We start from the raw sequence: 24,328 nt of genomic DNA, 5'->3' as shown, positions 1-24,328 counted from the left end.
AGATGTCAAAAAACGGGAGAAAAAGATATCCTTGAGGTATGGAGTAATTACTTCGAAAAATTGCTAAATGATACAAGCAGTGATGACAGCACAGTGTTAAAAAAAACACTCAACAGGCATACAGTCAGGAATACATATCTGTACTTGAAGTAGAAAAAGCCATCAAAGGCTTGAAATGTGGAAAGACAGCAGGAGTAGATGATATTCGACCAGAAATGCTCAAGTATGGTTTTTTGAACTATGCAGTGGCTGCACTGCATAGTTCAAAAGGCCTGGACATAGGTACAAATTCCCGATGATTGGAGTAGAGCTCTCATAGTACCTATATATATAAAAAGGGAAATAAAACTAAATGTAGAATTACAGAGGTATTTCTCTACTGAGTGTTCCTGGCAAGATCTATGCAAGTATACTTGAGAAACGATTGAGAAGAATTGTGGAAGAAAAGCTTGATGAAAAACAAGCTGGAATCAGGCCAAATAGAGGTTGTCAGAATCAGATCTTCACTTTACGACAAATAGTCGAGAAATCATGGGAATATAACAAAGATTTGTATTTAAATTTTGTCGATCTGGAAAAGGCATATGACAAGGTGCCAAGAGAGAAGCTATTCAATAAGCTACACTTATATGGTGTCAATTGAGCATTATATCAAGCAATACTTAGTCTTTATTTGATTTGAAAGTCAGCAGTTAGAATTGCAGTACAGGAAGATGGTTTAATGTTAAACCTGGTTTGAGATAAGGATGTACATTATCCCCTGTGTTATTCATTATCTACATGAATCATATTATGAAGGAAAGTGGTATTGAACATGATATCAGAATTGGAGTTGTTAATGTCAGCTCTTTGCTTTATGCAGATGATGTTATACTTCTAAATAAATCCACTACAAGTTTGTAAGATTCCCTGACTAAATTGAATAACTGTTGTAATAGATATGGTATGAAGGTCAGCAATAAAAAGACAAAGACAATGAAAATAGGTAGAATCATTGAAAATGTCAACTGTGTTGTGAACGGAGAACCCGTGGAACAAGTAAAACATTTCAGCTACTTAGGCATGATTTTTATTGAAGATGGTAAATTAAATATGGAAATAGACAACAGAATCAACCTGGTATGGTATTAAGTCAATTGAATAAATTTATATGGAATAAGAGAGAAATTAGTCGGAACACTAAATTAGCTGTATACAAGACAGTGTTCAAACTAGTTTTAGCTTATGAATCTGAGAGCTGGGTCAGAAGTAAAACACTTGACCAAAGACTAGAGACCGCAGATGCAGATATGAGAGTCCTGAAAAAGATTAGGCGCATGAACAGATGGCATCAATGGTAATATCATATTAAAAACGAGGATATTAGGAAAGAACTTGGCATTGTCAGCATCCAGGAATGCTGACAATGCCAAGCAATGCAAAGCAGAGCTAATCTCAGGTGGTATGGTCACTTGAATAGAATGGGAGAGGAAAGATTAGCAAAACAAGTGTTCTCTGTCAGGTTGGCAGGAAAACGACCCAGAGGAAGACCAAGATATAGGTGGATTGATGCAGTACGAAGTGCCTTAGATGATAGAAATATAAGATCTGATAATGTTGGAGTCTTGACAAGTAACAGACTGATTTGGAGGAAAATTGTAGATGGGATGTTAGTAATGATGTAAATTTTTCATGTAGTGCTATCATATCCTCTATACCCCTTGAGGGTACATGTCAGGAATTTGATGATGATCACTTAAATAATCCAAACCATGTTATTGCCTACACTGTTGGATCATCTGATGAAGCACTCAACCAAGGAGGTTCAGGGGTTTTTTCTAACTCTACCTGTATGCAAGGAAATGCACATCAAAGTCACAGCTGGTAAAATAGCTTCAAACTTAACATGTGAATTATCAGTCATATAAACAGCTCTCATATTCTATCTCTCAAATCCAGTAATAAACATTACAAGAGGAATAACCATCTATGGCGACTCAAAATTTGCATTTTGAGGAATTAAAAAATAGAAAAACAAAACTCGCACAAGAAATTCATGAACTACTAACAATCTTAAATTTGCAAAATAAAAACTGCACACTGCACACCAGCCAATGTAAATATTGAAGGCAATGAAAGAGCAGATAGACTAGCCAAAGAAGCAGAATACTTACCTCAAAAATTATACCTACTATCACTAACTGGTACTAACTTTGTCGCCAAAATAAGATTGGTAAAACAGACTATGAAGAAGAAGAATGAAATCATTGAAATTAATGAAAGTAGAGAAATAACCACAATCATCACCAGACTAAGGATGGAACATTTTAAAGGCATGAAAATACAGCCAGACAGTAGTAGGAGCTATGAAACTGTCCATATTTATTCTTATCCAGCAATTGCTGCTGCTGCTTTACAGAAAATTGACAATAACCCTAGAGAAAAGCTCTACTCCAAAGTTCAACAGATTGCTGAAATAAGAGTGGAAAGGCATATGGCAGCGATAATATAATAATAGAAATGCTTAAGATATCTAAAGAAATGCTGATGATTGCAAGCGTGTGCTTGCAATTCATCAGCATGTGCTAGAGTAAAAAAAAAAAAAAAAAAAAAAAAAGCAAACAAAAAAACCCCTACTCGAACAATGGAAGGAAGCAGAGATAGCTACAGTTATCATTGCTTTCTCTTTTTTTTTTTTGAATTATAATACCAAAAATGACCATCAAATTCCTAATATGTACACTTAGGGACTATATAGGATAAGATTGACTACATGAAAAATTTCCATCATTACCAATTTCCCATTAGGATTTCCTCCAGATTTATCTTTCAGGACCCAAATATTATAACTTACATTTCAGTCTCCTAAGACACATTTTACTGTATCAGTAGTCCGCACGGTTAGCCTAGTGGCTATGTGCTTTGCAACCATATGCCTGGGGAAGGAGTGTCATAGGTTCGATTTCCGTCGACGATGCGAAGAGCTTAAGGATCTTCCTCAGCCATAGCCAAGTTAGCCAGTCTTGGGTGTGGACAGCAGAGTTTTTCCACCAGTTTATCTGGGGTTTTTCATCCTGCAAGCAGGCAAACTGGTCCAGTGAACACACATGGATTACAGTCAGGAATACCGATCCAGCCATAGGTCTGATTTGTCAGCTATGCCAGTATCTTTGGTCTTCCTCTGAGTTTTTCTTGCCATCCTGGATTTTAAAGGAGCATACCTCTTTAGATTAGTTCTGCTCACACATTTCAGTTCAAAGACATTGACACTGCTAACAATGTCAGGTTCCTTCCTAATATCCTCATTTTTAGTAAGGTTCTGTCATTGATGCCTTCTGTTCATTCTCCTAATTTTTCTCAGAACTTGCATATATGTGCTGTTCAATTTTTGATCAAGTCTTATTTTTAATGCAGCTCTCAGATCCATAAGCTGATAGTGGTTTGAATGCAGTCTTGTATACATTTATTGTTTTGGATAATTGATCTCTTATTCCATATAAATTTATTCACACGAATCCCTTTCATATTAATTTTACTTATTCTGCTATATTTCCGTATTTGGTTTGCCATCGTCACTAAAAATTATGCCTAAATATCTGAGAAGTTTTACTTGTTCTGTAGGTTCTACATACAGGATGCAATCAATATTTTCAGTGTTTCTACTTATTTTCATAGTTATATCAAAGGCACATGGTGACATCTATTAGAGTTTATCACTATTATCTTCTAGTATGAGACTATATTATTGAATCCAACACTTATGTCCCATGTGTTGCTTCTCCTTCATGCTACACAGTGTAGTTGTCCCTAAGTAGCTCAAGGAATTCCATCTTGTTACTTGCATGTTACTCCAAATTTTACATATTGTCCACATTATTATATGAAGTAGAGACATGGACTCTCTCCAATCTGAGTGTGAAAAAACCAGAGGCCTTTGAAATGTGGATGCTGTGAAGAATTATGAGGATACCATGGAAAGACAAATGAAGAGGTACTAGAGATGGTAGGCATGAACAGGAGCCTGATAAAAGAAATTAAAAAGGGAAAAGTCAGCTATTTTGGACATATTCTGAGACATAACTACCTAAAGGACATTTCTTGAAGGAACTGTTGAGGGAAAGAGAAGGAGAGGAAGACAAAGACTGGAGTGGATGAAAAAGTAAAGAAGACTGGACCTATCTCTCATATGAGGAATGCAGCAGAGAGGTGCAGAATAGGACATGGTGGAGACACATGGAAGTCAATCTCCTGGAGGGAGAAGACACCTGACAGGACTTGCATGTTATTTCTTGCTTCCAATGAATGCATCCATAATTAATCACCTGTGATTTTCACACTCTTGTAACTCACTTACTGGTCTTATCTGTTATAACATTTCAGAATCATCTACATTCCTGGCCTGTAGCAAGACACCCTTAAATATCTAAAATTTGTGCTTACCTCATACTCCACCAGATAGCCTCTGAAGTATCTACATACAGCATATTACATTCTGAGAACTATAAAGTGTACTTTCTCTATAATTGTCTTGATCATGTTTTTTTTACTGCATGAAGTCGATTCGACATGGTAAGTGGCTATGCAGGTATGAGCTTCACAGAACAAAAGTTGCATGGAATTGCAGAGCAAGGGACCATGATAAATAAAATAGCCAGATTAGTGATTTTAGTTATTCGGTTGAAGAGGAAAAGAAATTAGGAGCACCTGGGACCTAGTTTGAAATCAGCATTATGACAATGTCAGCATTAGTTGGATAATTAAATACAGGTGAAATGGATGCATCATGGAATTATGCAGGAACTTCTGAGAAAGTGGATGTAATGGAGGAGATATAAAGATAGGGTATATGCAGGAGTATAAAGTACAGGGTAGAAAAACCAATGTAGTAAGGAAGAAAAAATTGTCATACGAAAGATGATTGATTAAAGCAGCAGGAGTATAAAGTACAGGGTAGAAAAACCAATGTAGTAAGGAAGAAAAAATTGTCATACGAAAGATGATTGATTAAAGCAGCAAAGCAAAATCCCTCAGAGAAGTCTACAGTTTTGTTGCTGGTAGAAGAAAGGGTGAATATGAAAGGCTGACTTTAGTTGCTGACACGGGGCACAAGTCATATCAGTGGAAGATGTAGTGAAAATCATTGAGTATTTTGTTAATGTATTTCATGTTGGGAGATTAAGAGTAGTGTTGAATAACAATAGGAAGGAGGACAGAAGACTGGTAGTTGAAGAATGGGAAGGGTTTTAGTAATTTAAATAACCTTGGTTAATAAGGTTGTGGGACTGAATAGGATATAACCCTGTGTATTAAGGGAATGTGCAAAAGAACTTGCAGTAGCCTTGACTTGATTATTCCACAAGAGTGGCAAAAGATATGGAAGAGTGAAAAGAAGTAAAAATAGTGTCATTGCACAAGGGAAAATCCAAGTCACTGTGTCCAACTGTAGGCTAGCATGTATCATGCATAATGGTGAGTGGTGAAGGTATTGAAGAGGCTGGTTAGAAACAGAATACAAACCTGGGATGACAACTGAAATTGAGAGAGCAGTGTGGGTTTATTAAGTGGAGATCTTGCTTTTAGTAGCTTAGTAACATTTTAAAATAGGGTGACTAATGTATTGGACAGAGGAGATGCTTATACAATGATTTTTCTAGATTTTGCTGAAGTATTTGATAATTACGTTTGATAAACTACTGTTGAAATTGATTTTAGCTTGGTTACAAGGATGGTTGACTGATAGGAGCATTTCCTCAAAAAAAGAAAGGTTACAAGCTGGATACTGCAGGATTCTGTTCTAGGATTGTTATCTAATTTATATATTAATGAAATAGTTCAAGGTTTGAGCAGTTGTTTGCTGATGATGCTACATTAGGAAGAGCAATGTCAGGAATTCTGATGTGATGTTGTTGCAAGAGGTATTGAATTGGTGCTTTGAGCTTAATAATGGAAGTGTCGCTTCACTGTTGCTAAGTGTAAAGTTTTTGAAAGTTTTTCATTTGGTTATATTATAAATTAAAGATACCAAGAAATCATATGCTTGATTTAATCCATTCAAGTGTAAGCAAACAAAGTTTGTGCCTGAAGTATCTTTTGGGACTGGGGCAACTCATGGCAAAGGTGGTATAACTTCTCATCACTTGCCTTAGTATCCCATAATGCAAAGTGCATCTCCTTGCAGACATGTATAATGCTATGCATTAAGGCAGTGTTTCTCAAACTTCAGATATCTGTGTACCCCTTCTTAAATTTTCATTATTTCCCAGTACCCCTTATCAAAATAATAATACAGTGGTACCTCGACTTACGAACTTAATTCGCTCCTGACCGCAGTTCGTATCTCTGTATCTCGAAACCCAATTTTCCATAATATCTTATGCGAAATCAGTTAATCTGTTCCCAGATTCAAAAATTAAAAAAAAAACAAAGAAACAAACTTCTCAACTAAATGAAGAAAATGCAAAGAAATGGAGAAGTGAGAAGGAGCAGTTTTGTACTATAAACATGCATTTTGTATACCATTACATATTAATTTTTATTTATGAAATCTTTGGTTTTACATGATTAGTATGAAAATCATCTATTAAATTGTAAAAAAAAAAAAAATAAATTTTCTTGTGGCTGGTTTTGTGGTTCAGGAGGTTTCGATTTGTTGTCATCAGTTGCTTCTTTTTGTCTCTTAGGTGAGGGAGGTTTAAAAAACCTATCCAACGTTGACTGAATCTGTTGTTTCCTTAACACCCTTCTAAAGTGATTAATGACATTGTCATTGAAGATATTGGTGGCTCTAGAAACAACACCTTGATTTGGATGCCACTTGTTAACCAATTCTTGTAATTCGCACCAGTGCTGCAAGATTTTTTTTGTCACTCGTTGGAATTGCTCCCTTGTTGTCTTCTTTGCCCTCTGAAGACATTCACTTTTCCTCCTCCTCCCTTTCTTTTTCCTGCTCTCTTCTTAACTCCTGTAGCTCTTCAGTGGTCAGCTCAATATTGTGCTCCTCTACCAGTTCCTCTGCAGTTTGCTTCATCAACTTCCACATGCATGGTCTTGCCCAGGGAGACAATTGTATCTACAATGTCAATTTCACTTTCAGGTCCTTCCAATGCAGTTTCTCGGACACAGTTGGGCCATAACTTTCTCCAGGCTGATTTTACAGTTCTCACAGAAACATCTTCCCATGCCTGACTAATAAGATGTAAACAATGAAGAATATTGAAGTGATTCTTCCAGAATTTCCTGAGGTTTAATTCTGTGTTGGTGATAACTTTGAAACATTTTTGGAAAAGAGCTTTGGTATAAAGCTTTCTGAAGTTGGAAATCACATTTTCATCCATTGGTTGTAGGAGTGGTGTGGTATTAGGAGGCAAAAACTTAATTTTGATGAATTTAACCCTTTTTTCAAATCTTCCAAATTCCAAATCTTCTTCCGCCTGTGGTGGATCTGCTATTGGTGCAACTTATGAAGTATATGGAATAGCAGTGTACGTGCAAAATCGTCTTAAAGAAGTTTTTCTTCTATCTCAAAATATTGAAGAAAACATACATACAGTAGTGATAAAAGTTCAAGATATTACAATTATGAATATTTATAAGCCACCTGAATAACCTTGGCTAGAAAAAATTATTCCTATTGCTGAACATCCTATAATTTATATTGGGGACTTTAATAGTCACCATGAACAGGAATTATGCTCAAAACAACGAATGTGGTGAAAAAGATGTTGATTGGATTGAACTAAATAATCTTCACTTAGTCTTTGATGCCAAAAACAAAGGCACTTTTAGATCTGCAGCCTGGAAAAGAGACTATAACCCTGATTTATGTCTTGTGAGCAGAAATAATTCAGGTCACCCTATGCAAAATTTGAGAATGGTCTTAACTGACTTTTCTCATAGTTAACATAGACCAGTATTAATTGACAAGTGGAATAGAAATACCACTTGTAAGATCAAAGCCTATCCCACGCTAGAATTTTAAAAAGGCTGACTGGAATAAATACGCAAATGAACTTGACAAATGTATTCACTGGATATCTCCAATAAGTAGTAATTTTCACCGATTTATAGATGTAGTCCTGCTTGCCCAAGAAAAGTATTCCTAGAGGTATTAGACATAACTATATACATGGTTGGAGCGAAGAATGTGAATTACTTTATAATGAATAGCAGATAAACAATGACCCCAAAACAGTAGACGAATTTCTAGAAAACTTGGATATATCCCGAAGGAAAAAATGGGTAAATACAGTTGAAGGTATACACTTGACTCATTCCAGCCATAAAGCTTGGAGCCTTCTTGGGAAACTAGGTGGTAGTGCTCCTTTGATTAAAGAACAACCAAGAAGCACCCCAGATCAACTAGCTGTACATGTTGTTAATATATCACATATCCCAATAAATTAAAAAGCATACAGGATACATTAAGAGAAAATTAAAAGAATTTAGCAAGTTTTCACCTAAAACTTCAAATTTTGCACGCCCTTTTACGCAGCAAGAAGTTGAAACAGTCTTAAAGGAATTAAAGCCTGGTAAGGCTTTAATTCCTTTAAGACTTGATTAATCTGAAGAAATGCAAGATTATGGTTAACTAAGTTCTATACTGACATTCTTACAACTGGTAAACTTCCCACTGTTTTTAAAAAAGCAAAAATACTTTCAATTCTAAAGTCTGGTAAGCCTAATCATAAACCGGAAAGTTACCGACCTATTACTCTCCTTAGTTGTTGTCATAAACTCTTTGAAAGACTTATTTATAATAGAATAAGCTTCACAATTTTTAAATATGTCCCAATAGAACAAGCTGGCTTTAGAGCAAATCGTGGGTGTTGTGACCAGATTCTCTCTTTAGTAACTCACATAGAAGCATGTTTTCAAAACATCATCAGCATTTATTGATTTGTCAATAGCCTTCGACACTGTTTGGAGACAAGGCCTTCCATATAAATTATATAAAATTATCCCATGTAAAATAATAGTCCATATTATTAACAATATGCCAAGAGACAGAAGATTTATAGTGGCTATAGGTAATAAAACTAGCAGCGAAAGGAAGTTAAATAATGGATTGCCACAGGGATCTGTTTTATCTCCGTTATTATTCAATCTCTATATATCTGATCTTCCCGTCACTACATCAAGGAAATTTTGTTATGCTTATGATATAGCAATAACTACACAGCATAAATGCATGAGTCGTACAGAAAAAATTCTAAAAGCTGACTTAACTACTCTGGATGAATATTTTAAAAGATGGAGACTCTGTTTAAATAGAAGTAAAACAGTAATATCTTGTTTTCATCTAAATAATAACTTGGCAAACGTGAAACTAAAAATTGAATTGAACAACACTATACTTCCATATAATAAATTCCCTAAGTATTTGGGAGTCACACTTGACCGTTCTCTCACTTTCAGACAACATCTTTCATACTTGGCATACAAACTAAGGACATAATAATATTCTACAGAGATTCTGTGGCACTACCTGGGGTTCAAGAACATCCATTCTTTGGACAATAGCCCTTGCTTTGGTATTCTCAAGTGCTGAATATTGTGCTCCAGTGTGGCTAAATAGCCCTCACGCAAGGATTATTGATTCTCAATTGATTAATACCTTAAGATTAATTACTGGCCTCTATTAGATCGACTCCAACATATTGGTTACCTCTTTTAGCAGGCATTATTCCTACAGAACTACGTAGATTGAATTCTTTAGTCTGTGAATTTCAAAAAATTGCTGATAAACCGAACCTACCTATTTATCAGGATCTCTCAACTCTTAACGTCAGTAAATTGAAATCTCGCCATCCATCACTATGAGCAGCAGAACCAGTGCTAAATAATTTTAATCCTTTATCAAAGTGGGAGGAAACATGGAAGGAAAATACAAAAGAACATTTACATAACATCTTTAAAGATGATCAAATCATTACAGGATCAGATCTATCTCGCAAAACTTGGACAGTACTAAATAGGATTCGGACAAACCATGGCCCGTGTGGAGATACTCTCTATAAATGGAACAGACAAGCATCTCCAGAATGTGACTGTGCTGCTCCACGACAGACTATGCAACATATTTAAAAGAGTGCACCTTCCGTGTTTATCAGAATGACTGGAATGACTTTTTACAAGCGGCTCCTGAAGCTGTCACCTGGATTACTAACTTAAATCTGAATTTATAATGATATATATGTTTTTTTTCCTTATTGTAACATATTAAGACTTTTACTTTTATTTTAATTTTCCAACTCCTTGGATTAGATCTATGTTTTCCTTCAAAGTTTTTAACTTAAAATATTTTAAATTCTTCAGTCCTGTTAATATATAATGACACTATGATTCTCTTTTTTAACATAATGTTTTTGCCATGAGCTATGCATGTATGTATGTGCCTGTTAACTTTCTGCTTTTTAAAGACTTGGATTTTCAGAGTGGTAAACCATCAGAGGTTTTATCTTCAGGTTACCACTGGCATTGGCACAAAAAAGCAAAGTTAGTCTGTCTTTCATTGGCTTGTGTCCTGGCAATGCCATTTCCTCCTTAGTGATGAACATTCTCTTAGGCATTTGGCATTTTCTTCCAGAAAAGCCCAGTTTCATCGCAGTTGAAAACTTGTTCTGGTCTGTAACCTTCTGACTCCATCAGTTTCTGAAATTCCTTCACGAACCTTTCAGTGGCTTTTTTGTCAGCACTAGCACCTTCTCCATGTCTAACAACACTATGGATACCGGTTCTATTCTTGAATTTCTCAAACCATCCTTTGCTAGCTTTAAACTTTTTGCCGATGTCTTTTCTACTTCTAGTGGATTGCAAGTTCTGTGAAAGATCTTTTTAAATAGTTTGAGCCTGTAAACAGATCATGAGATACATTTTGAGATACACTAACTGCTTTCAGTTGCATGTCATTAATCCAGACAAGTAGTAAAGTTTCCATTTCTTCCATAACTATATTTCTTCACGATGACACGATAGCCTTTTGCTATATCCAGTTCCTTATAAAAAATCTGCTTTCTTCACAATTGTGGCTATGGTGGATTTGGACAAGTCATACTGCTTGCACAGATCACCTTTCCTGACTCCTTTCTCATATTTTTCCACAATCTCTTAATTTCTATTGTGATTTTCTTCTTCTCTTCTTTCTTAGTTTTCTTTGGCCTCATGTTGAAAATAATACGCTGATCAGTGAAACGATGCTTATCTGGTAGATTATTCAGAAAATAAACGTGAAGCTACAATAAAACACATCACTTATAAAAAAATCCAAAAAGCCAAAAAATCCAAAAAATATTAAAACCTACAAACCACAACCCCCCTCCTCCCCCCTCCACAAAAAAGATTACTCTAAATCCATCACCATTCCCTACATCCGAGGCACCTCAGAAAAAATTACCAAAATTCTAAAAAAACATGACCTCACCTCCTGTTACAGGCCTTATAGAAAATTGGCATCCCTTATCCGCTCTACCAAAGACCAACCACTTCCCCTAGACCTACCTGGTGTATACCAGGTCCCTTGCAGTTGTTAACTGTCGTACTTTGGCCAAACAGGCAGGACAGCGAATATCAGAATTTCTGAACACAAGGACTACATCCGGTTTTACAAGTATAGCCATTCTGGTCTTGCAGACCATGCTCTGGATACTCGCCACAGAATACAGTGGAAGAAAGCAACAATAATACACCGGAGCAAATATAAATTCGAAAGATTATTTATGGAATCAGCCTCTTCCCTAAGAAACTCTCCAAACCTCAACAAATTTGGTTGTATGCGACTGCCCCAAATTTGGGAGGCATACATCAGCAGACCTTCAGCCCAACGGCCAAGAACGCCTACTTAGCCCTCCAGAGGGCACCATCAGGACTTCTAGGAGAACGATAGCTTCAAATCTTCATTCTCAGTTACTGTATTGTTATTGCCTTGTGTGCACCTGCCTTTTTGTAAGTTCCTTTAGAAAATGGCAATGTGACATTGCCGAAATATCGGAAATATCTATTAAAATATAATTTAATTTATATTCGATTCTACGTTGTTTCAATTCCCTAAGCTATTTAGAAACACTTATAAAAAGAAATACATACAGTACACATAATAAATGCAAACCTAAAAAAACTTCACAAAGTGTATTGTTTGTTTTCACTAATACCGAAATAGATACACAAAAAAGGAAATACGTGCAGCGTTCATCGTATTTCAGATAAATACTACATAGTAACAACAATCATTACACTACAGATGGTTCAGTGTGCGCTCAGCTAAACGTGGATAAAAAAAGTTAAAAAAAAAAAAAAAGTATAATTTAAAACAGGCTTTAGTTCATTTGAACAGAAAAGCACCATGGTTTGTATCTCGAGTCTATACGAACCTCTAGATACTAGGTTCGTATCTAGAGGTCAAAATGGGATATAAAAGAAAGTTCATATCTTGAAACGTTCGTATGTCAAGCTGTTTGTAAGTCGAGGTACCACTGTAATAATAAAGTATATTTCATTGTAAATGTCTATTTTATTTGAATTTAGATGTACATGTGAAAAAAAAAAAGATTTATTTTTAATAAAACAAAATTTATAAAGATACTATAAATATTTACTTAATTTAAGTAATTTATCATCAACAAGAGTGATACAATATCAACATTTTCTTGTTGTTTACAACTACTTGTATCTTCTATATATATATATATATTACTCTTTTGCATTTTATAAATCCATTCTTTAAGCAATGATCTATACTTAAGAATTTGCAAGCTAAAAAAATTACTCTGTTTACTCAAATATTACTCGTATTTTTTCCCCGAAACTTAAAGCAAAAAAATTGTGGTGCAAGATATATGCGGGAATTTTCAGAAACTACAGTTTTCAGAAAAAAAATGAAAATGGTACGACTTACCAAGAAGCTCCTATTAGCCATCACAACTTCCAGCCTCTAGAGCAGTTTCCTTTTGTGCATCGTCAAAGTCATCTACCCAAATAACGTCATCTTCTTTCCCATTATTTCAAGCCAAAATTACCAATAATTTACAAGACTTGAGATACGTAATGAACAATCTACAAAAGCAAGCCGACAATTGAGTTGGCTCGTTCTTATTTCAACAATTGAGTTGAAATGCTAATTCTCTTCAGCCAAATTGCATACCATCTGAAACACATTCACTATATATTTTTTAGTTTTAACACGTTCATGACAGGGGGTTGTGTCAAACAAAACCATATGTTGCACTGGCAACATGGTTTTGCTTGAGTGTATACAGTAGTTTCTGTGGGAAAGGACATGTGATTCATTAGTTGGTGCGGTTTTTATACCAGTTGTCTCTAATTGCATCATTTGTTGAGAATTACAGGTATCCCTTGCTTTAACGCAGATTTGATTATCGCTGTGAAATTAATTGCGGCAATCCCTTGATATACGCAGCAAGAGTTTTGATTAACGTGCCTTTAACCCTGAGGAGCTCGTAGCTGATCTGACAGATACAAGCAGAATGCTTAATATAATTATTCTCAAACAATTCAGTGTATAGCTTGGAGGTCATGAGTAGCTGTGCATTCATATGCTAAGAGTGATATTCCACACTGTTTTTTTGTTGTCAGTTTGGTTTAACACATGTTATGTAAAGGTTTGTGATATTTGACAGTAAAATGTATCTTAGAGATATACTGCGACCTCCGATGTCAGTATAGTATAGTTTAATTTTTTTATTTATTTTTTATTCTTTGTTCAATAATTTTTAGATTGTAACTGAAAATAAATAAACCATCATGTATTACAATAGAGAGCCAAAGACTTAATTATCATACATGTCCTATAGGAGATGTGCTTTACATTTATGGAAAATACTAAGCAAAAGTGATCTAGAGCTCACTCCACCTTTACTATGAGTCGCACATAAGGTTGCTTATACTTGCATCTGCCGAAACTTTTAGTTTCTATATATTCAGCACGAAACTCTTGTAGTTTCTATATTCGGTTAGAAATAACGTTGGATTCAATGTCCACTTAATTTGTACCATCATGTATTATATTTGCAGTGTTTTTTCTTTGTTTTATTGCTTTTTTGCCGAGGTCTGGAGAGTTGTTTTATGCATTATCATAGAATTTATGCCGATAAGAAAAAAACTAAACGACTCATGATAATTTCTTTTGATAAAAAATTGCAGTAAATAATGTAGGTACAAGCATTTATTAAACATTTACTTTGCATTCATTTTGTATCTTTCCTAAAAGAGTACCACATAAAGCGAATTATTAACACAGTAATCGATCATGGACGAATTGTAATTTTTACCATTGATTATTAGATTTGATTAACGCGAGTTTGATATACGCGGTAACATTGAGGGATTAATTAAACGCGTTAATCGAGGGATACCTGTATCTTACATAGCTTGCAAATGTCTCTGTACCTTATTCAGGGACATAATAAAACTGCTTTTCGTGCATCTGCAGTATAGTAGCTGTTGCGGAGGGCATGTTGTTTACTGCAGGGGAGCGAGTTACTATCACCTTGATGTTCACGTCGGGGCAATGGTAACTCGCAATACGAGTAGAAGACTTCATACTTAATATAATTTAATATATATATTTTTTCCTCAATATATATAATTAAGAAATATGTTTAAATTCTTTTTCTCTTAGTAATGATTCCATGCGTTAATGATGCATAACCAAAAATTGCCATGTACCCCCCCCCCTGAAGACCTTTCACATACCCTGGGGGGGGGTAGGGTACATGTACCACACTTTGAGAAACACTGTATTAAGGGGAGGTTACTACCCAGACCGGTTTTGACCTTTATTGAGGTCTCATCAGTGGGAGCCAGACCCAGAGGTGATGATACTAAGGTGAAAGTAATGGAGAAGTAATATTTTCCTATATGAGTTGCCAAAAGGTGTCACACCTCATTATTAAAATACTCTGGATTAGAGACAGATAGTTGTTAAAAGTTTTTCACTTGGTTATATTATAAATTAAAGATATCTAGAAATTATATGCTTGGTTTAATCCATTATTCAATTGTACGCAAACAAAGTTTGTGCCTGAAGTATCTTTCAGGACTTGGGCAACTCGTGGCATAGGTAGTATAACTTCTCATCACTTGCCTTAGTATCCCATAATGCAAAGCACATCTCCTTGCAGACATGTATAATGCTATGCATTAAGGGAAGCGAAACCCAGACCGGTTTCTGCCTTTACTGAGGTATTATCAGTGGGAGCCAGACCCAGAGGTGGTGATACTAAGGTGGAAGTAATGGAGAAGTCATATTTTCCTATATGAGTTGCATATAATTTCTTTTATCTTTAATTTATAATATAACCAAGTGAAAAACTTTCAACAACTATCCGTCTGTAATCCAGAGTATTTTAATAATAAGGTGTGACACCTTTTGTCAACTCATATAGGAAAATATGACTTCTCCATTACTTCTATGTTAGTATCACCACCTCTGGGTCTGTCTCCCACTGATGAGACCTCAATTAAGGTTGAAACTGGTCTGGATGGTGACCGTTTCTTTAATGCACAGCATTATACATGTCTGCAAGGAGATGTGCTCTGCTTTATGGGATACTAAGACAAGTGATGAGAAGTTATACCACCTTTGCCACAAGTTGCACCAGTCCTGAAAGATACTTCAGACGCAAACTTTGTTTGTTTACACTTGGATAATGGATTAAACCAAGCATTTAATTTCTTGGTATCTTTAATTTATAAAAAGCGTCAAATTTTTTTATAGTTCTTTTACTGGAAAAGTTGGAATGAGGGATTATCATATTTGATGAGCTCTACTCCAAGAGACAGAGGAAGGCAGCAAGGATTTCTTAAGATCTTAGTGGACACTGCAAGAGTTGTAAAGGTTGCAACTTATGTGATGTGTCACCTTTGACAAGTTCAGATAAGTAGGTGATAGTAGTTGCACTGTATAAGGCACTATTCAGGCTACATTTGGATTTCTGTGCACAGATCTGGTCATCTGGTTATGATTGATAAGAAAACGAAGTGCAGAGGTAAATAACTAAGACTGTCACAGTATTACGGAATGTTGAAAATGAGGAAAAAATAAGGGACCGTAGTCTTGCAGAGCTTGGTAGATAGGTGATGTGATTGAGATGTATTAGTTGATAAGAGACTGAGCCTATCGGTGAGAGATTTAGGGAAATTATTGCACAGAGTAATAGACAGCGTAAGAATGAGAGGTCATCCTGGGAATCTACAAGGATCATGTGAGAAAGGGGAAAGAAGATTTTTTGCATGGCAAGTGGGGAATGAGTGGAATGTATTACTGAAGTTGGTGATGAATGTACCATCTGTGAATGCCCTCAAGGAAAGTATGATAGTTATTGTGACCTATGAGTGTTTGAGTCTCTGCAATGAGTCTTCAGATTCCATAGAGCCTTGGAAGTGATTATTTTTCTCTTATAATCCTGATGAAGCTAGCCACAGAGTCAGAAAAATGCCAAGAAACTATATTCTTGGTTTAATTCTTGGACAAAGGATTAAACCAAGAATATATTTTTTGCATCTTTAATTTATAGTTTAACCAAAGGAAAAATCTTTCAACAAGTCAGAAAAACTTGATTAAATAATGAAATTTTCTACTGTGGTTGTACCATACATACATCATCTTCAAGGCCCACCTTTCCTAATTGGGTTGTGGGGGCAACAGCTGCAAGAGGAACTTCCAATGGTCACGATCCTCTGCCACCAAGCTCAGGTGTTCTGGTGGGATTCCCAAACGTGTCCACCCAAGGTTTTGGATATAATCTATCCAGCGAGTCCTTGGCCTTCCGCATGGCCTCCCACCCTCTGGCTTGGCAAAGAGAGCCTGCTGAGGGAGCCTCTCTTGTGGCATTCTGACCAGGTGCCCGTACCAACGTAACTGTGATCTCTCAACATGGAGAAGCAGTGGTTGAGTATTGAGGGTTTCCCGAATTGCAGAGCTTCTGACTCTGTCGAGTCTTGTCAGCCCTGCAGCCCCTCGAAGGAACCTCATTTCAGCTGCTTGGATTTGTGTCCGCATTCTTTCGGTCATTACCCAACTCTCATGACCATAGGTGAGGATGGGGACATAGACTGTATTGAAGACAGCCAAAAAAAAAAAAAACATTGTACCATGCCAATTTTTTTTTTCTAAAAAAACAAGGACAAGAATCACGGAAATCTTCATTTTTAATGAGAGTTTTGTGTATGATCTGTTCTTAATATATAGTAAACTCAAAAGAACTAATGGAAGCTTGTTACATTTCCTTTAGGATAGCACCGATCTTTTGAGGCTCTGACTGGGACTTTACATTCACAAGCAAAATATTACCTCCAATGTTTGCTGTTAAGTAGAACTGGAGTGTCTGTAGACTTCGATGATGACCTAGGTTTGAATTCCATCTAGGATCTGAATAAGGGGGGGTTTCAGCTGAAATTGTTTGGTTTTATTCCCCCCCCCCTCTCTCTCTCTCTCTCATGGAAACTGGGATTTTGCATCCTGCAAACAGGCAAACCAACCCAGGGAAACAATTTATGTACCAAAATATATATTTTGACATAATACTTAACCACTTGTATCCTGAACTTTTGGTTACCAAAGCCAATCTGGACAGGTCATGGTCTTTATGGCCTGTAAGCACTGCAGATTATTATTATGTGTACAGTAGCAAAAAAATTAATCCAAACACTCACATTTTAAACAAAAATTTTAATTTCGCAAGAAAATAAGTACAAAAATTAAACTCCAACTTTACCTAATAATTTATATGTGTTTTATCTCTTAATAAGTTCATTAATTCATTTAGGCATGGACTCTTCCACTTCTTCTTCTTTGAGTGCCATCTCCTGTCGGAGGTTGGCGACCACCTTGGCAAATTTTGAGCGATTCTCAGCTATTCTGAGCAGTCTCTCAGAGTTCATACCAGTCCACTGTCTGATATCTGCCAGCCAAGATTTTCTTCATCTTCCTTGTCCTCTTCTTCCATTTATCTTCCCTTTTATAATCAATTGAAGTATCTTATATTTTTTCATTACGAAGTAGGTGACCAAGATATGCAGTTTTCCTTCTTTTTATGGTATCTAAAAGTTCACGTGATTTCTCCATTTGTTCCAGTACTTCCTGATTGGACGTTTTTGCTGTCCATGGGATTTTTAACATTCGTCTGTATAACCACATCTCAAAGGCTTCAAGTCTTTTTGTTGATGTGTCTTCAAGGTCCAAGTTTCTGCACCGTACAGCAGTACAGACCATACATAGCATTTAACCATGCGTACTCTAAGCTCTAAGTTTAAACTGCAGTTACACAGTGTTGATTTCATCAAGAGAAAATTTTTTCTTGCCATTTCAATTCTAACTTTTATTTCCATTTCTGGATTGCAATCTTCATTTAACCAGCATCCGAGATATTTAAACTTTGCCACTCTTTCTATTTGTTTCCTATTTAAAGAAAGTGTTAAATTAAGAATTGGTTTCTTACTTATGACCATGAATTTAGTTTTGGTGATATTTATTTTTAATCCCATTTTTTCACTCTCTGCATTTATTAGTTCCAAAAGATTTTGAAGATCCTGAATATTGTCAGCCAGAAGAGCTGTATCATCGGCATATTGGATGTTACTGATGATTTCACCATTTACACTAATCCCTTCCTTTCTTCCTTCCAAGACTTTTTGAAATATGGCTTCTGAGTAGATGTTAAAAAGAAGAGGTGACAGCACACATCCTTGCCTTATTCCTTGTTTGATGTTTATGGAGTCTCTAATAATATCATCAACTTGAACAGATGCCTTTTGGTTTCAATATAAGTTTTCAATGATCCTGATGTCTTTACCATCTAATCCAATTCTTTTTAATAGTACAATAATTTTAGCATGTTGGACTTTGTCAAATGCTTTCTCGAAGTCGATGAAGCAAATGAATGTTACCTTGTTTTGGTCAATACACTTTTGAAATAAGATCTGAGAACAGAAAAGGGGCTCTCTTGTTCCCAAGCCGTTTCTAAAGCCGAATTGGGTATCACTGATGGTGTCTTCACATTTTCTGTATATTCTTTTTTGAATTATTTTCAGAAACATTTTGAGAACGTGACTCATTAGGCTGATCATTCTATAGTCATTACAAGCTTTCGCATTTACTTTTTTAGGTAGCATGATGAAGGTCGACTGTAACCAGTCTTGAGGGTTATGCCTGTATCGTAGATCTTATTAAATAGCTTTACTAATATGTTAATGTTGTCACCTTCTAATAACTTTACTATTTCTGCTGGTATTCTATCTGGTCCCAGGGCTTTACCATTTTTAGCTGAGTTTAATGCACATTCCACCTCTGATTTTAGAATGCATGGACCCTCCATATGTTCATGTGTAGAGGCTTAAGTGCTGTGAGGACATCATGTTGGAGGCTTAATGGATTTTTTTTTTACAACACTCAAAAAGAATTAAAATATAATTTAATACTTCCTATATTTCGTCCTAGTCACTAGGACATCTACGGGGATTACAAAAACAGTTAATGTAACATACACACAAATAATAAACAATACTGAGCCCAACCACGTGGGTGACACTAAAGTCCTATCTAGTTGGAGCGCCCTCTAAGGGCAGTAGTAGGTGGCCTGGAATGTAAGGTGGGACCTCTGGTGATGAGTGCTTCCCAAATCTTCGGAAGCTTAATACAACCGTATTTATTCAGATTTGGTTGGTTTTTGAGAGCTGCTGCTGCTGCTTCCAAGAAAAGTCTCTCTTTCTTGAATTTGCTGTGGTGGAGCATGGTGGTTTTCTTCCAAGATACCCTGTGGGCGGTATCCAACACATGGTCAACTAAGCCTGAATGGCCATAGTTGTGTTTGCAGATGTAAGACTTGTGTTCCTCTAAGCGGATGGATACTGATATGCCTGTCTGTCCAAAGTACGCCAGCTTACAGAAACAGGGTACTTTGTAAACTCCAGGCAGAGAGAGAGAGAGGAGGGAGCTGATCTTTCGTAGAACGGATAAGGGTAGCAAGTTTGCGGTGGGGCTTATATGCTGTGTGTAGGCCCCACCGCAAACTTGCTATTTTTTCGGATGTGCCACGGATGTAGGGTATCGTGATGGCATTTTTAAATTCTTCTTGACGAGAAGAATGGGGGGGGGGGGTTGATTATTTTTTTTGATACTGTGATCACTGTAGCCATTGGAGAGGAAAGTGTTGTGTATGTGGTTAAGCTCAGTAGTGAGGGCGGTTCCACTGGAACAAAGATTGTGGGCTCTCTTGGTAAGAATTTTAATAATGCCAAATTGTTGAGAGGGGTGGTGGTGGAAGAGTTTGTGAATGTATCTGCCTGTGTGTGTGGGTTTTCTGTATACAGTGAAGGCAAGTGTATCATTAGGCAGGCGTGTGACTAAGGTGTCTAGGAAGGGTAAGCAATTGTTCTTTTCCTTTTCCATAGTAAACTAGATTCTTGGATGTAGGCTATTGAGATGACTGAGGAAGGAGTCTAACGTGTCTGGGCCATGAGGCCAAATAGAGAACACATCATCTACATATCTTAGCCAGATGGAAGGTTTGAGTGGGGCTGAGTCAATGGCTCGTTTTTCGAAATCTTCCATATAGAAATTGGCAAGGGGGGGTGAGAGGGGGGAACCCATGGCGGTTCCCTCTATCTGCTTGTAGATTTTGTTCTTCCAAGAGAAATACCTAGAGTTAATGGCAAAGGAAAAGAGATCTAAGATGTCAGGGGGAAAACATTTTCTAAGAGAGATAAGGTGTCAGTTAAGGGAATATTGGTAAACAAAGAGGAGATATCAAAGCTTACCAATATGTCTGTCTTATTCAAGGTTAAATTTTCTGTGAGAGCTTTAAAGTAGGTAGAGTTTTTTATAAAGGAAGTGGACCTTCCAATGAGGGGGGTCAGAGAGTTGGCCAGCTGTTTAGACAGTCTATAGCAAGGTGCATTGGTGGCATCTACTATAGGCCTGAGGGGAATTGGGTTTGTGGATTTTTGGTAAACCGTAAATTCGGGGGGGGGGGGGAAAGGTTTAAGTTTTTTCGTGACATCAGGGGGCCAGGAAGATACTTTTTTAAGTAAGATTTTTAATTTCTTAACTTGTGTTTTTGTGGGGTCGTGTTCTAGCGGGATGTAAGTAGCATGATCGCAGAGTAGAATGTTCATTTTACAATCGTAAATTTTACGATTGTAAAATGAACCATGAGAGAAAGAATTTCATCAGTCATCCAATCTTTCTTTATTACCGCTCTATTAGGACATAAGGTATTGGTACATTTCTCTATGAAGACAGATTTCAGTTTGTCCCACGATTCATCAACCCTCATGATGTCATCATTCTTGATAGTTAAAAAATGCTTTTCTTATGTAAGATAAATTAACACAGTTGATTGTGTGCAAATATTTCATGTTTAGATCATGAAATATTTGTTTAAAAATTATAGCCTTTAGAGGTTGATTCTCCTCTCATACTTTTTGATTGGAATTTGTACACAAGCTGTATTAATAAAAGTTTTTGTGTGAAATACAACTTTTTTTTTTTTTCAAGCCCTTTGTTAAAATTTCAATAGCTCACCACTGGATACATCAATTTTATAGCTACACAAAATGAATAAAATACTATGAATGTCAACTTGTTTACACTATTAAAAATGCACAACACTATTAATAGACATCAAAGAGACAGTTAAAACTTGCAGCACTCAACTAAAATAGTGAACTAAAACTGAAACCAAACAATAAAACTTGATGACAATTTGGCTTGTTTTATTTTTTGCATGATTTACATATGAAATATAATGTATACATAATCAATTAGCCAGCCCTCTTCTTTCTCTTATTCCAGAGCTATTATCAGCAGAGATGTAAAATTATTCCGTAAATCTTTGGAATCATTCATATTTGCAATGCCAGTGGTAAGTAGTGCTTGAGATTTTTCTCTTAATAGATTTAAAAATTTTAATTATTTTCATTTTTTACATTTTAAAGCAGTAGATATTATCTATTACAGTATGCTGTAAACAAAAATAATTATCTGTTGTTTTAAGGATACTTGCGACATAAGACTGAATGATATAATCACGTAATCACAAGAAAGATATTTATTTAACTGTTAAATAAATATCTTTCTTGTGATTACGTGATTATATCATTCAAAAATAATTATCTTCATCCAGGATGTAGGCTATATATCAACATCTACAGGATTATACTTTTATTTTTTTCCTAGGTCTTTCTGTATCTTTTTTTCCCTTTAGCTTTTTATTTTATTCCTTCCTTTGATAATTTCTCTCTTCAATTTGTTGTTCACAATCTGTTCAGTTCTGTTGGCATTATTTTATTTTATGATTTTTTAGGCATATCTGTAACTCATTCCTTGTTTCATATTATGTTTATTCTTGTACATCTTTTAACTGCTATAAGAAATTTCATTTTGGTTTTTGGAACACTATTTTTTTTACTTTTTTCCCCAAACTTTCCAGACCATATAACATAGTTGCAATTGCCATGATTTTATAAAATTTTAATTGTTTTCTTTCTTGTTTTCCTTTTTGTTGTTTATCTTATAGGCCTACTGATTACTCAGCAATTGTGTAGTTTATTATCTATATCATTATTGATATCATCACATCCTAAATATTGAAAATATGTTACCTGTTCTAGGATTTGGGTTTCAATTGCCATTTTAGTTTGTGGGATATTTCTCACAGAATGCAGTTTTAGTTTTCTTTAATGAAATTCATAAATTGTATTTAATGCTTAATTGCTGTTAATTCTAATCTTTCTTCTGATTTTGAATGATTACTTGATCACCTTTAAAAATGCATTGTTTGCTGTTGTATGTTGATTTGCTAGGTTTACTATAGATTTGCATTTCTTTACCAAGTCACGACAAATTATGCAAAATCCTTCTTGCCATGCACAAATTGTACTGGCCCCAAACTCCAATTTTTTAATGTCTTCAAAATAGTTCCATAAACTGAAGTATCTTCAGGACTGAGGCAACTCGTGGTAAAGGTGGACCAAGCTCTCATCACTCCTTGTCTTAGTATCTCCCATAATGCAAAGCACATCTCCTTGCAGACATGTATAATGCTATGCATTAAGGGAAGGCCACTACCCAGACTGGTTTTGACCTTTATTGAGGTCTCATCAGTTCCAGCCAGATTATTAAATTACCTTACCTTATTATTAAATAAGGTAAGGTAATCTCACCTTCCTTTCTTTTAGTGGTACATGGTGATCAGCATTCATTTAAAAATTTTATGGAATTTACAACCTTGTTAAAATAACTTTTTTATGATCCCGACGTTTCGATCTTCATATCAAGATCAATATCTGGAGCATGCATAAATATACAAGACAAGCTGAGTTACATTATTAACTGTAAGCTAGAGAAACAATGATTTGATCACATGTTATTCTCCTGGCATGACCTCTAGTGAAAAAAAAAATAATAATAAAAAAAAATTTTTTTAATATTTATAAATTACATCAAGCTAAATTCTATTCATGATGACAGGATTAAACATTCTTTCTTACAGATGGTTTTCTTTCAGGAACAATGATGTCCTGTTTTTAGTATTACAATTGTTATTTAAGATACTGGATTTTCTACAGCCTGTTTATACTCATTCTTAGTGAGGAAGGTTCCATGGGTCGAATATATGCCTTTCATGTATTTGGGAAGACCATCATTATTGTTCAGATTGGGGGTGGTTGATGATGATCTCACAGGTTTCCTTAAATTTCCGTTCATACCATGTTTTATTGCATTTAGTGATGTAGACAGCTAGTGCTTTTCCAGACAATTCTGTGTAAGGTATTCAGGGCATGATCCGAAAGGCCAGCATCACCATAATTATTATATTTAATGTGTCGTTTATGTTCTTTTTGTCTGATAGGAATTGTGCATCCTGTTTCTTCTGTATATGGTATGTTGCAAGTACAATAAATACAGTATACTCCAGGGTGGGCTAGTGGAGGGAGTGGGTCTTTGGATGAGTTGAGTAAGCTTTTTAATTTTGCAGGAGGTTTAAAGGTGGCTTTGAGGTTGTATTTTTGTAGTACTCTGTTTATTTTGTCTGATGTTCCTTTAATGTAGGGAATGGTTATAGTTTTACTGTAGTCTGGTTTGTCTGTTTTTTATTGAGGTTTTGTAAAGAATTTTGTTAATAGTGTTTTGGCTGTATCCGTTATTTTGGAAAGTATTGCTGATAATTTTAAATTCGTCTTTCAGTGCCTGTGCACTGGAACAGATTATCTGAGCCCTGTTTTTTATTAGAGTGTTGATGACACCTAATTTTTGTGTTGGGTGGTGGTAGGAGTTTATGTGTATATATTGTCCCATATGTGTCGGTTTCTGGTAAATGGTGGAGGAAAGATTGCT

General features: G+C 35.7%; 1 protein-coding gene across 1 annotated transcript in view; it reads left to right on the top strand.

The window, feature by feature from the left end:
• Positions 1–24,328, top strand: part of Abcd3 (ATP binding cassette subfamily D member Pmp70) — a 602,827-nt gene that overhangs the window by 133,765 nt on the left and 444,734 nt on the right. Inside the window, exon 6 of the mRNA XM_090414763.1 lies at positions 21,785–21,854. Within this exon, the coding sequence (XP_090270889.1) occupies positions 21,785–21,854 (70 nt within the window). The remainder of the gene's footprint in view (positions 1–21,784; positions 21,855–24,328) is intronic.

This window comes from Typopeltis vanoorti, chromosome 25, assembly GCF_054136105.1.
Source record: "Typopeltis vanoorti isolate ZY-2024b chromosome 25, IOZ_Tvanoo_1.0, whole genome shotgun sequence".
NCBI lineage: Eukaryota > Metazoa > Arthropoda > Arachnida > Uropygi > Thelyphonidae > Typopeltis > Typopeltis vanoorti.
The sequence above is the reverse complement of the archived record's forward strand: the minus strand, read 5'-3'. Positions and strand labels throughout refer to the sequence as shown.